Raw genomic sequence first — 15,000 nt, forward strand, 5'->3', positions numbered from 1 at the left:
ATAATCTCCTAATACATTGTATAACAGAGTAAAATGGTGACGTCAAAAATTCCTGAATTTCTTAAAATGAGCAAAAATACTTCTGCATTGTATTTCAGACCCGTTTTTCATTTTTCAAAACAAATGTAGGTAGAAATATTTGAAATACACTTCAATTTTGATGTCGTAGATTTCACCGTCATCTCTGTGCACAATCTTCACCCTCTAAGTCTGTTGAGCCTTACCTCACTTAATAATCAAAACCCAGCATCCCCCCCCCCCCCCCCCTCCTTTATTTACAACATTGACTGATTTAAAAAAGTCAAGTGCAACAATAACACATCGACTTTCCTCCTATATATTTACAGGTACACTGTATATTGACTTTCCTCCTATATATTTACAGGTACACTGTATATCAAATGAACGGCTGCCACTAGTTTATTTTCTGATAGAATTATAGAAAAAGTCTGATGGCGATGACATACATGTATGATGATTACGATGTGTTCACCTCTCCTCACATAACATGAAATCTTTGATCCTCCACACCTCCTGTCATACAACATTAAATTCTTTGATCCTCCACACCTGTCACACATTAAATCCTTTGATCCTCCATACATTTTTAAAAAAAAAAAATCTAGACCTCTACAACTGCCTGTGTTACCCTAGAGAGGGTAGCCTGTGGAGAGAAGATTTAAACGCAGGCCTGTATTCGTTCTACCACTCTAGATCTCTACCCATTCACTACCTCAGGGTAGGTAACCTGATGGTGATTAGAGATTCCGAGTCTGTTCCACATATCAAAGTCTGGGATTCAATGTCTACAGAGTTCACAGGGAGAATGTTGTCGTCAATCAGAGAATTGATCTCCATCTTTTTGTTGTCTGAACACAACCACTTGTTCACATTCTCACTTCCACCGAACTGGAAAGATGGATTGAGGGAGAAATTCGCTCCACCAGAACCTGCACCTGCCAAACACAGAAGTCTAGTTAAGAAATGTTTCTGTAGTCTTAAAATCAACAGACAATTGACAAATTTATATGTCCACTCTACACCCCCCCCCCCCCTTTCCTTTGAATGTGAAGCTCTGACAGAAACTTCTCGTATCAGGTGATTTAAAATCAAATGTTTTCTCTCCAGAAACTCCATTTCTACATCGTCATAAAAACACATACCTGTACCTGTGAACTGTGTTTGTACCATGTGACTGGAGCCAACCAATGAGGCGTCCCAATGCCAAACAGCGCCATCTTCTGAGCAAGTGAACAGGTGGTTTGAATTTGTCTTATGGAATTTAACTTCCCACACTACAAAGATAATTTCAAATCAAGCAAACTCCTGCAATGACTTAAAAACATGGAATTTAACTTTCCACACCACAAAGATAATTTCAAATCAAGTAAACTCTTGCAATGACTTAAAAACAAAATAAATTTTCCATACTGGAAGCTCTTAAATTTATGCAACTGTGGGTAAAATGTGAAAAAATAATCCTTCATTATTTACTCGTGTGGGATAGGGAAATTCCAACTCAGGTACAACATTCGATGTCCAGGACTCGGCAAAGCCTCATCCTAGACTGGGAATCTCGTCCCCTCGGTGGAATTTCCCTTTCCCACACTCATACTAATGAAGGATTCTATTTTTCTGTACCTATGTGTCGGAATGACATGAACACTTGAGACTATCTCAATGAGAAATGCATATGGGTTCATCTGTTGGGTTACTTCAGATCCCTGTGCAGCGATCCACGCAAGCAGATCAAAGGATCTGATGCACAATTACTTACGTAAAGTATGAAAATATTATGCGACGAGTAATAAATGAGTGTGAGAATATTTTCCTCGCCCTGGGAATTTAATTTTGACACAACGAAAACTAATCTTATGAAGAAGGCGTAATTTTTTCTTTCTACGTCAACTTAAGGTAACTCCATACTCACAGTTTTATCTGATACAAGTTTTAAAAGTGTATTTATTTCCATTCATTAGAGTTAAAACTAACAAATTATCAAATAAAATATATAGGTCATCACACTTTTTAAGATGCGAGACATACATAAACAGAATCATGTATCAACGTCAGAATTTCGATTTTCCTTAAACAGTGTTATCAAAATTTCAAAACAGCTGGTTATGACGATATAATCGCATTCATAATTTCATGAATCTGTTTCTTCACAAAAATATACAAAATGTCTGTAAAAAATAAAGGAAATCTATCGCGTAATAGACTTGATAAAGAAATCAATAAAAACAGAGTTATTGCCCTTGGGTTTAATATTTTAAAACTTGTTGATTATTCATCTATAATTTAGACTTTTGAAGTAGTTTATTTTTAACAAGATTTTTTACAATAACTATCGGAAAAGACTCCAACAAAATTTATGTTCCTATCATTCACAAATCTAAATAAATCATTGATTTTGCAAAATCTGATGACATCACAGGAGGGTGGAATTACTTTAATAGGACCATTAAGCACATTTCACTGGACTTCTATATTTCAGTGTTATATGCAAATGTTATATATCACAGTAAATTTTGCAGAATGAAAGAAAGCAAAAGTGAGCAAGCTCACATACCCCACGCTCCAACATTGCTCGACAATGTCTCACATAATGAAAGGTAAGGCTATGAACAGGACAGAGGGGCTTGAAAGTCTTAAGTTTCAAAAGAGGCATAACTTTTTAAAAAAATTATTGAATCAGAATTTCCTGGGAATATGCACATCTACACGGTGTGTCCTTATTAACTACTAAGTTTCACGAAATTTTGTTGAGCCTGAGCGGTCTCGGGCGAGTTGCGCTGACAAAAAGGGACCGACGAACGGGTAAAAAACATTATACTCTCTGCAACTTTGTTGTGTGGGGTACAATAATTTTCGTAATCATTCAATGTTTAATGATACTCACTAGGTCCATTATGGGCCTCTAGGAGGGAGACCGGTGACGCTTCTTGTCGTAAATCCCAGATTCCGAGAACGCCATCATGACTTCCTGTGGCCACGATGTGAGGCTGACCAGGATGTTTGTCCACACAGTGTAAAGAGGTCAACTCCCCGCTCCTAAAACAGCAAGCATTCCTTTCAACTCTCAGTGCATGCAGTAAAATACATCTCAAAATGTTTTTCTGAACTATTCAAAAGTACATGCAAATAAAACAGATATTTGGTTGCAATGTTCTTTTGTTTAAGTAGTTAATATATACATTTCTGTGCTTCATAGTCATACACATTAAGCATCTAACCATCTTATCTGATGAATTACAAACTATGCGTTTAAACACGGTAAGAATGACTAAAATTACAAGGTAGGAGGTTCAACATGAAGGCTGTGCAATAATATCGATATTCCGGTGTAATGCCCAGCCCTCTATTGTCTAGTCATCTTGTTACACGTCAGACTACATGGCTACGCCAAATTTATTTTGACTAGAGTTCAGAGGTCATCCTATCACTTACACAGAAAGGGTTTGTGAGGGAGCATCAGAATTTGATCGAAGGTCAAAGGTCTTCAGCTGCCCCGAGGAGTTCACGGTAATGACTTCTGTGTGCTTCAGGAAAACAATATTGTTGATGGTAGAACTGTCTGCATTTTCTGGAGAGAAAAAAAATATTCTCAGATGAATAAATAAAAAAAAAAAAAAAGATATTATCTCAATACTTAATCTTGAAAAAATTAAATGCATGCTTAAAATAATCTCTAAATGAATTTTAAGATATCTGATACACGTACAGATGTAGTACATTTTTTCACCTGTTACAGAAATGATATATTAGTAAATCGATCATAAATCATTTGTGGTGTCAGTGGCCTAGTGGTTAGGCCGTCAGACTCTCGACCGAAAGGTCGTGGGTTTGAGTCCTGGCCGCGGTAGGGCTGACGTTGTGTCCTTGGGAAAGGCACTTTACATGAATTTCCTCACTCCACCCAAATGTAAAAGGGGTACCTGGCTATAGACAGTGAAAGATATTGTTAGAATGTTAGTGCTCTAGCGATTGTAACGGCAGCTTGCACTGTATGCTTCCTAGGAGGCTGAGAAAGTTCTAGATTGATATAAGGTCTGGCAGGGTAATAATGTATATTGATTATTGTAAAGCGCTTTGAGTAGCATACGCTGGAAAAGGCGCTATATAAAACCAATCATTATTTCATTATTATAAATGAGTTTAACAATGAATTAAATGGGAGACATTTTCAGAAGTATTCTCTCCTTGCTCAACAATGGAGATACATTTTAATTTCACCAGATTTTACGAGGTGACCCGTAGTTTTCTTCATAGATTATATTAAACAATCATTTTATGAATCTTGTGAAAACATGTACATGTGCTTCCCGTAGGGTTCAATGAAAGGTGAAGATAACAAACAGTGACCAATCTCATAACTCCTATAAGCAATACAAAAACAATAGGTACTGTGAGCAATGCTCACTAAGAATACCCCCCGCTTACCCCAATCTCCCAAAGGGTGTTGGTAATAGGTAAAACTTCAGTATTATGATCCAAAAGGTATCTAGGAACACAGCATCTCCATGCGATGAAAAAAGCCATTAAAGAATTTAAATGGAAACCATATTGCTACTTTGATGTCCAGTGCGCATGACCTTTGGACCCCAAAATTGATAGGGAACATCTTCATCCCATGGGTAGTCCATAGTATGATATGGTGACTGTAGGTGGAAAGGATAACGCTTTAGAGCCCGGAAACCATATTGCTACTTCAATGTCCAGTGCGTTTGACCTTTGACCTATTGACCCCAAAATCGATACAGAACATCTTCATCCCATGGGTAGTCCATATGTATGATATGGTGACTGTAGGTGGAAAGGATAACGCTTTAGAGCCCGTAAACCATATTGCTACTTCGATGTCCAGTGCGCTTGACCTTTGACCTTTTGACCCCAAAATCGATAGGGAACATCTTCATCCCATGGGTAGTCCATATATATGATATGGTGACTGTAGGTGGAAAAGATAACGCTTTAGAGCCCGGAAACCATATTGCTACCTCGATGTCCAGTGCGCTTGACCTTTGACCCCAAAATCGATAGGGAACATCTTCATCCCATGGGTAGTCCGTATATATGATATGGTGACGGTAGGTGGAAAGGATAATGCTTTAGAGTCCGGAAACCATTGCGTCTACAGACGGACGGACAACCCGATTCCAGTATACCCCACAACTTGTTGCGGGGGGTATAAAGACAGTTGGGCAAACACGGACCCCTGGACACATCAGAGGTGGGATCAGGTGCCTAGGAGGAACTAAGCATCCCCTGTCTACCAGTCACACCTGCCGTGAGCCCTATATCCTTATCAGGTAAACGGAGTTATCCGTAGTCAAAATTAGTGTGCCAAGAACGGCCTAACAATTGGTATGAAACACGTCAGTCAGCATTTCACCCAATGATAGGTTAAACTAAAGCAGTACTTCCAGAAACCAGGATTTTCAATTAACAAATTTTCTTTTCATGAAAACTTTTAGGGGCTAATTATGCATCAAATACATTAATCAAGACTTTATACCTGAAAATAAAAAATTCTAAACTTCTATTTTTCATAAAATTGTAAACCAAGTTTACAAATTCAAAATTCCTGAATATCGTCATGATCGTAAATAAAATCTGTAAAAGTATTCAAGATATGCCGCAGTGGTAGTCCATAATATTATGAGACAGACAAGTCCGATTGATTGATTGAATATCGTTTAACGTCCCTGTCAAGAATATTTCACTCATATGGAGACGTCACCACTGCCAGTGAAGGGTTGCAAAATTTAGTCCTATGCTCAATGCTTAAGACCATCGAGCAAGGAGGGATCTTTATCATGCCACACCTGCTGTGATACGGGACCTTGGTTTTTGTGGACTCATCCAAAGTACCACCCCATTTAGTCACCTCTTACAACAAGCAAGGGGGTACTGAGGACTTATTCCAACCCGGATCCCCACGCGATCAGACAAGTCCAAATTCACCATGTCAACTGAACTTCCTGTCTCTGAATCACAAGCTACAAAAGACCATGTCTGTGTATTCCGTCCTACCTATAATTCTGTGTGGAGATTTCTGTTGTGTGTGTTATGTACTACCTATAACTCTGTGTGGAGATTTCTGTTGTGTGTTTAATGTACTACCTATAACTCTGTGTGGAGATTTCTGTTGTATGTACTATCTATAACTCTGTGTGGAGATTTCTGTTGTGTGTTTGATGTACTACCTATAATTCTGTGTGGAGATTTCTGTTGTGTGTTTGATGTACTACCTATAACTCTGTGTGGAGATTTCTGTTGTGTGTACTACCTATAACTCTGTGTGGAGATTTCTGTTGTGTGTTTGATGTACTACCTATAACTCTGTGTGGAGATTTCTGTTGTGTGTGTTATGTACTACCTATAACTCTGTGTGGAGATTTCTGTTGTGTGTTTGATGTACTACCTATAACTCTGTGTGGAGATTTCTGTTGTATGTACTACCTATAACTCTGTGTGGAGATTTCTGTTGTGTGTGTGATGTACTACCTATAACTCTGTGTGGAGATTTCTGTTGTATGTACTACCTATAACTCTGTGTGGAGATTTCTGTTGTGTGTTTGATGTACTACCTATAATTCTGTGTGGAGATTTCTGTTGTGTGTGTGATGTACTACCTATAACTCTGTGTGGAGATTTCTGTTGTGTGTTTGATGTACTACCTATAATTCTGTGTGGAGATTTCTGTTGTGTGTTTGATGTACTACCTATAACTCTGTGTGGAGATTTCTGTTGTGTGTGTTATGTACTACCTATAACTCTGTGTGGAGATTTCTGTTGTGTGTACTACCTATAATTCTGTGTGGAGATTTCTGTTGTGTGTTTGATGTACTACCTATAATTCTGTGTGGAGATTTCTGTTGTGTGTTTGATGTACTACCTATAACTCTGTGTGGAGATTTCTGTTGTGTGTTTGATGTACTACCTATAACTCTGTGTGGAGATTTCTGTTGTGTGTTTGATGTACTACCTATAATTCTGTGTGGAGATTTCTGTTGTATGTACTACCTATAACTCTGTGTGGAGATTTCTGTTGTGTGTTTGATGTACTACCTATAATTCTGTGTGGAGATTTCTGTTGTATGTACTACCTATAACTCTGTGTGGAGATTTCTGTTGTGTGTGTGATGTACTACCTATAATTCTGTGTGGAGATTTCTGTTGTGTGTTTGATGTACTACCTATAACTCTGTGTGGAGATTTCTGTTGTATGTTTGATGTACTACCTATAACTCTGTGTGGAGATTTCTGTTGTGTGTTTGATGTACTACCTATAACTCTGTGTGGAGATTTCTGTTGTGTGTTTGATGTACTACCTATAATTCTGTGTGGAGATTTCTGTTGTGTGTGATGTACTACCTATAATTCTGTGTGGAGATTTCTGTTGTGTGTGATGTACTACCTATAATTCTGTGTGGAGATTTCTGTTGTGTGTGATGTACTACCTATAATTCTGTGTGGAGATTTCTGTTGTGTGTTTGATGTACTACCTATAACTCTGTGTGGAGATTTCTGTTGTATGTACTACCTATAACTCTGTGTGGAGATTTCTGTTGTGTGTGATGTACTACCTATAACTCTGTGTGGAGATTTCTGTTGTGTGTTGTATGTACTACCTATAATTCTGTGTGGAGATTTCTGTTGTGTGTTCGATGTACTACCTATAACTCTGTGTGGAGATTTCTGTTGTGTGTACTACCTATAATTCTGTGTGGAGATTTCTGTTGTGTGTTTGATGTACTACCTATAATTCTGTGTGGAGATTTCTGTTGTGTGTTATGTACTAACTATAATTCTGTGTGGAGATTTCTGTTGTGTGTGATGTACTACCTATAACTCTGTGTGGAGATTTCTTTTGTATGTACTACCTATAACTCTGTGTGGAGATTTCTGTTGTGTGTTGTATGTACTACCTATAACTCTGTGTGGAGATTTCTGTTGTGTGTTAGATGTACTACCTATAATTCTGTGTGGAGATTTCTGTTGTGTGTTAGATGTACTACCTATAATTCTGTGTGGAGATTTCTGTTGTGTGTACTACCTATAATTCTGTGTGGAGATTTCTGTTGTGTGTGATGTACTACCTATAATTCTGTGTGGAGATTTCTGTTGTGTGTACTACCTATAACTCTGTGTGGAGATTTCTGTTGTGTGTTGTATGTACTACCTATAACTCTGTGTGGAGATTTCTGTTGTGTGTTGTATGTACTACCTATAACTCTGTGTGGAGATTTCTGTTGTGTGTTGTATGTACTACCTATAATTCTGTGTGGAGATTTCTGTTGTGTGTTTGATGTACTACCTATAATTCTGTGTGGAGATTTCTGTTGTGTGTGATGTACTACCTATAATTCTGTGTGGAGATTTCTGTTGTGTGTTAGATGTACTACCTATAACTCTGTGTGGAGATTTCTGTTGTATGTACTACCTATAATTCTGTGTGGAGATTTCTGTTGTGTGTTTGATGTACTACCTATAACTCTGTGTGGAGATTTCTGTTGTGTGTTTGATGTACTACCTATAATTCTGTGTGGAGATTTCTGTTGTGTGTACTACCTATAACTCTGTGTGGAGATTTCTGTTGTGTGTGATGTACTACCTATAACTCTGTGTGGAGATTTCTGTTGTATGTACTACCTATAACTCTGTGTGGAGATTTCTGTTGTGTGTGATGTACTACCTATAATTCTGTGTGGAGATTTCTGTTGTGTGTACTACCTATAATTCTGTGTGGAGATTTCTGTTGTGTGTACTACCTATAATTCTGTGTGGAGATTTCTGTTGTATGTACTACCTATAATTCTGTGTGGAGATTTCTGTTGTGTGTTGTATGTACTACCTATAACTCTGTGTGGAGATTTCTGTTGTGTGTTTGATGTACTACCTATAACTCTGTGTGGAGATTTCTGTTGTGTGTTTGATGTACTACCTATAATTCTGTGTGGAGATTTCTGCTCTGCGTTTAGTATCACCAGTCTCCCATCTTCTCCCGATGTAACGATTGTTTTATCTCGCACAGCTAGGCACGTGCAGGGACATGAATGGTTACCATGACGATGAAGAGACTGCCACTTATACTGTATTCCCAAAGTCTGAAATTTTAATGTCATCAGATTTATATAAATGTCATCAGATTTATATAAATGTCATCAGAATTATATAAATCATACAGAAGAATTCAGATATATATATATATACATAAATCATACAGAAGAGTTCAGATATATATATATATATATATACATAAATCATACAGAAGAATTCAGATATATATATATATACATAAATCATACAGAAGAATTCAAATATATACACACATAAATCATACAGAAGAATTCAGATATATAAATCATACAGAAGAATTCAGATATATATATATCATACAGAAGAATTCAGATATATAAATCATACAGAAGAATTCAGATATATAAATCATACAGAAGAATTCAGATTTATATAAATCATACAGAAGAATTCAGATATATATATATACATAAATCATACAGAAGAATTCAGATATATATACATAAATCATACAGAAGAATTCAGATATATATACACATAAATCATACAGAAGAATTCAGATATATACACGTAAATCATACAGAAGAATTCAGATATATATATATATATATATATATACATAAATCATACAGAAGAATTCAGATATATATATGTACATGGACAATGTAACTTACACAAATCATTAAATCAATTAAAAACATTTCTTACAATGTATTAAGGTAATCATGGAAATGGAGATGATTTTAACAATTTTGCACAAGATCTGATGGCAGTCAGTCTACCTTAACCACACGACTGTTGTAGCATGCAAACTGCCACAATTCTTATATACTATTTACATGTTTAAAACTTAATAATGTCTAGAATAGTGATGGGAAATTGGGGGGGGAAAAAATTGATGATCGGATTAATCGGATGTACCTTTTTGATTGATTAATCGAAAAATAATCGAATTTTAATGATTTCAAATTTATGGCATAAATATATTAAATTTACTTTGTTTTACCCTAGATATTAAGTTAATTAGAATAAAATAATTAGATTGATTGTATCATGTTTAACATCTCTCTCGAGAATTTTTCACTCATATGGAGACGTTCAAAATCATAATTAGAAATATGAAGTTAATCATGTTAATAATCCCATACTTTTGATTTTATTTTCCCGAGATAGGGATAGATCTCTCGACTTTTGTTGTTCTTATGGATCCGGGTTAGAATAGAGCCTGACTTTTGTTGTTCTTATGGATCCGGGTTAGAATAGAGCCTGACTTTTGTTGTTCTTATGGATCCGGGTCAGAATAGAGCCTGACTTTTGTCGTTCTTATGGATCCGGGTCAGAATAGAGCCTGACTTTTGTTGTTCTTATGGATCCGGGTCAGAATAGAGCCTGACTTTTGTTGTTCTTATGGATCCGGGTCAGAATAGAGCCTGACTTTTGTTGTTCTTATGGATCCGGGTCAGAATAGAGCCTGACTTTTGTTGTTCTTATGGATCCGGGTCAGAATAGAGCCTGACTTTTGTTGTTCTTATGGATCCGGGTCAGAATAGAGCCTGACTTTTGTTGTTCTTATGGATCCGGGTCAGAATAGAGCCTGACTTTTGTTGTTCTTATGGATCCGGGTCAGAATAGAGCCTCATTACCTCCTGCTTGTTGTAGGAGGCAAAATCCGAGGCCCCGTGTCACAACAGGTGTGGGACGATAAAGATCCCTCCCTGTTCAAAGACTGTAAGCGCCGAGCATAACCCTAAATTTTGCAGGCCGTCTCTATGTGAGTGAAAGATTCTCAAGAGAAACGTTAAACAATATTCAATCTTATCGGATGATTCAGCTTCGTCAGCCTTTTTTTTTTATTATTTTAGATAAGTCGCGGCAGGAATATTCGTATTATTAAAAATCAATACCGACGTCGGCGATTTTCAAAATGTCAATCGATCATTCACATCGTTTCAGTTATAGCGACCGACAATCGAAAGTCAGCACTAGTCTAGAATGAAAGTTTCCTCTGCTAATCTGCAGTTTACAATGATGGATACGATAACAGTAATTTTTAGAAATAGGGGCGACGTGGAGTATTAGGTTGAAAGGCTTGAGAAAAATCCATAAACTCGGCAGATAGGGTGTGAAGATTTTCCTAGCTATTATGAGGTTAGTAAGGCATGGGTATGATTGCGAGTGTTAAGTTATACACTATAAATCTAGCAAATGTTTTGACACAGATGATAATGTAAATAAAATTACTACTTTGTCAATCCAACTTCAAATATTGTGCATCCAGATTTGTCTTCTTTTTATGATATGCTGCAATTTCTTCATCATTTTTAAAAAATATAGGTCGAGTTGCTATATTGGGCGTGGATAGCAAGCCAACAAATTAAAAAGACCCCCCCACCACCAAAAAACACAATTTTTTAAATATTTTGATTTCATAAAGCCAATTCAACTTAATCAGTAGATTACCATCCAGGGTGACAAACCAATATGGGGCTAGTGGGAAGATCTAATTTTTATTTCAAGAGAGAAAAAAATAATGATAAAAAGCATCGCACAAAGTGTTAATCTAGTTAACATTCAAAGAATCCTTGGTAGAAGATATAAAACCAACGTTCTGAGACTTTCATCATTCACTCATGTCACTGGAAGTTTGTTTGAAATTGTTAATTTTTGCGATAATAAAAAAATGGGGGGGGGGGGAGGGGGGCTTTTTAAAGGGACAGGTGGGGATGATAATCTATCAATCAATTTTGATTTTCCTTCACTGTAACTAACCTGTGATGCTGTGTGATGTTTGATTAGCCTTCACTGTAACTAACCTGTGATGCTGTGTGATGTTTGATTAGCCTTCACTGTAACTAACCTGTGATGCTGTTTGATTTGTCTTCACTGTAACTAACCTGTGATGCTGTGTGATGTTTGATTTGCCTTCACTGTAACTAACCTGTGACGCTGTGTGATGTTTGATTTGCCTTCACTGTAACTAACCTGTGACGCTGTGTGATGTTTGATTTGCCTTCACTGTAACTTAACCTGTGATGCTGTGTGATGTTTGATTTGCCTTCACTGTAACTAACCTGTGATGCTGTTTGATTTGTCTTCACTGTAACTTAACCTGTGATGCTGTGTGATGTTTGATTTGCCTTCACTGTAACTAACCTGTGATGCTGTTTGATGTTTGATTTGCCTTCACTGTAACTAACCTGTGATGCTGTTTGATGTTTGATTTGCCTTCACTGTAACTAACCTGTGACGCTGTGTGATGTTTGATTTGCCTTCACTGTAACTAACCTGTGATGCTGTGTGATGTTTGATTTGCCTTCACTGTAACTAACCTGTGACGCTGTGTGATGTTTGATTTGCCTTCACTGTAACTAACCTGTGACGCTGTGTGATGTTTGATTTGCCTTCACTGTAACTAACCTGTGACGCTGTGTGATGTTTGATTTGCCTTCACTGTAACTAACCTGTGACACTGTGTGATGTTTGATTTGCCTTCACTGTAACTAACCTGTGATGCTGTGTGATTTGCCTTCACTGTAACTAACCTGTGACACTGTGTGATGTTTGATTTGCCTTCACTGTAACTAACCTGTGATGCTGTGTGATGTTTGTACATGGTGACTGATCCAGTTGAAGAGGAGGCCACAATGACATCTGGTTCAATAAACTGCAACACAAAGTAGAATGTAAGACAAGTGATAAACAATATATGTAATCAGGGCTTGAAATTAACATATGCCCGACAGTCTGTGACTGGTTAAAAGTATGGCGGACTGACTGACATTTGTTTTAGTCAGTCAAATGGGACTGATCAATTTCCTAAAGCATCATTTTGGAAAATATACTTATGAAATTTTATACACACATTTTGCATGCTTCAATCTGTAGATATCAGACGAATCTGATTCGTAAATATAAATCCCACATTTAAGTGTTACAATATTGTCTGAGGCATATTGAGTTTAATTTCATTTTAATAACATTAACGAAATTAAATATGTTTAATTATTTCTGGAAAACTCTGTTGGACTGGTAAAATTTTCTGCGGACTGGTTGAAATTATACCCCATCAGTCCGACTGGACTGGTGACATAAAAAGTTAGCTTCGAGCCCTGTGTAATGAAATATAGCAGCGTTTTATACGCTCTGCAGCAGGCCCCATTCTAAGCAGAGAAAAGTCTGTGTTTTCCCCAAAATTACCTTTGAAAATTTCCCAACAACCTGTATACATTTCAATCATGCACCGGAATAGAAAACCAGAAATCGTATACTCGTTCTAAAATTCAGAACCGTTCTGGACCTGCATCCAAAATGGGAAGTCATAGAATCATATGTATGCAAATGGTCAAATGGAATATAACTTAATAACATAGAATTTAAACACATGCTGTTTCAATGTTTGAGCATCTTTGATAATGTGATAATTGTTTGTAAATGGAAGGCCTATTACATGTATTGTGGTGAAATTACAAGTCAACAGTCAGACAAATTATCCACAGTTTCAGGTCATTAAAAGCACACTCGGGTTGTTTATGACAACCAAAATACTGTGAATTTCGAGCCCCGCATCACACTAATTAACAATAATCTAGACGTAAATCAGATAAAACATCTGACATCTCTTTAGAACATCCTACAAGTTTTACTGTCCTAGTATGTTTGATTCCTGGTGACCTTTGACCTGACTGACCTCTAGTCCTGTGACATCACCACTGTGGGTCATCTCGCACTTTAGCGTAGGCTCCAGACCCCCTCCCTCATCGTACTGTGGAGACCTCTGTGTACCAAGGTACCACAAACAAATTTTGTTGTCCTGTGAATGAAACATAAAACACTGATTAAAACAATGGAAAGAACTATTCAAATGAACTCAGACTGCTAGATCATAGATGCCATTCGGGTTGAAACCATACGGCAGAAATCTGACACATTCTAACAGACACTGATTCCATTACATGTTAATGTGGTGTACCAGTTAGTGGTGAAACGATGGTCGTCGACAATCGATTGTTGATCGATTTTGGCTCTTCGATTCTGATTATATTTTTCATAATCGATTGTCGCCTGTACACTAATTATTATCTAATCCAAGATTCATCTGACTGTTAATCCCGCTTTTATATCGAGACGTGTGTGGGGGAGAGTCAGAGTGGACTCCACATTGAAAATTGGAAATTCAGTGACACCAGCTAGTGTGTATGCTGCACATATCCCTAAAATTAAACAGAAATAACCCCCAAAATGATAAACATTTATTAACTACATCTAAATACCGATTATATCAATCATTGATCGAAACAGTTCTTCCAATTATGACCAATTATCGATTTAATATGAAATTCTCCCAATTTTTCAACACTAGTAGCGGTAAATCACTGTGAATGATGTCCTATCAGCAATGTAATGTTGACAACACATTTTCAGCATCATGCTTTACCCTCTATCCAGTATAAATCAGTAATCGACAATCGAATGCTGACAACTATGTGTCTAAAACACCAATTCTGAAATTGTCTATCATACATACCTAACAAGAGGCCCATGGGCCACATCACTCACCTGAGTCACCTTGGTCCATATCAGAAGATTTTCCATATCTATTTGCATGTAAAACCGTAGTCCCTATTATGGCCCCAAACCTACCCCTGGAGGCCATGGTTTTTGCAAACTTGAATCTACACTATGTCAGAAAGCTTTCATGTAAATATGAACTTCTTTGGCCCAATGGTTCTTGAGAAGAAGATTTTAAAAGATTTTTCCTATATATTTGTATGTAAAACTTTGACCCCCTATTGTGGCCCCATCCTACTCCAGGGGGGCATGATTTCAACAATCCTGAATCTGCACTATATCAGAAAGCTTTCATATAAATCTCAGATTTTCTGGCTTAGTGGTTCTGGGAAGAAGATTTTTAAAGATTTTTCCTATATATTTGTATGTAAAACTTTGACCCCCTAT

General features: G+C 37.0%; 1 protein-coding gene across 2 annotated transcripts in view; it reads right to left on the minus strand.

The window, feature by feature from the left end:
- LOC125677323 (nucleoporin Nup43-like) overlaps nucleotides 1–15,000 on the minus strand; it is a 17,853-nt gene that overhangs the window by 1,203 nt on the left and 1,650 nt on the right. Inside the window, exons 2-8 of one of the 2 annotated variants that reach the window (XM_056159567.1) lie at nucleotides 13,733–13,855; nucleotides 12,632–12,709; nucleotides 8,951–9,113; nucleotides 3,451–3,586; nucleotides 2,903–3,054; nucleotides 1,170–1,295; nucleotides 1–956 (exon numbers count right to left, since the gene is read on the minus strand). The exon at nucleotides 1–956 is cut by the window's left edge and continues 1,203 nt beyond it. In XM_056159567.1, the coding sequence (XP_056015542.1) occupies nucleotides 730–956; nucleotides 1,170–1,295; nucleotides 2,903–3,054; nucleotides 3,451–3,586; nucleotides 8,951–9,113; nucleotides 12,632–12,709; nucleotides 13,733–13,855 (1,005 nt within the window). In that variant the 3' untranslated portion in view covers nucleotides 1–729. Of the gene's footprint in view, nucleotides 957–1,163; nucleotides 1,296–2,902; nucleotides 3,055–3,450; nucleotides 3,587–8,950; nucleotides 9,114–12,631; nucleotides 12,710–13,732; nucleotides 13,856–15,000 lie in introns of both variants that reach the window. The other variant, XM_056159566.1, reaches the window with a different exon arrangement.

The sequence above is a fragment of the Ostrea edulis genome, chromosome 3, assembly GCF_947568905.1.
Source record: "Ostrea edulis chromosome 3, xbOstEdul1.1, whole genome shotgun sequence".
Lineage (NCBI taxonomy): Eukaryota > Metazoa > Mollusca > Bivalvia > Ostreida > Ostreidae > Ostrea > Ostrea edulis.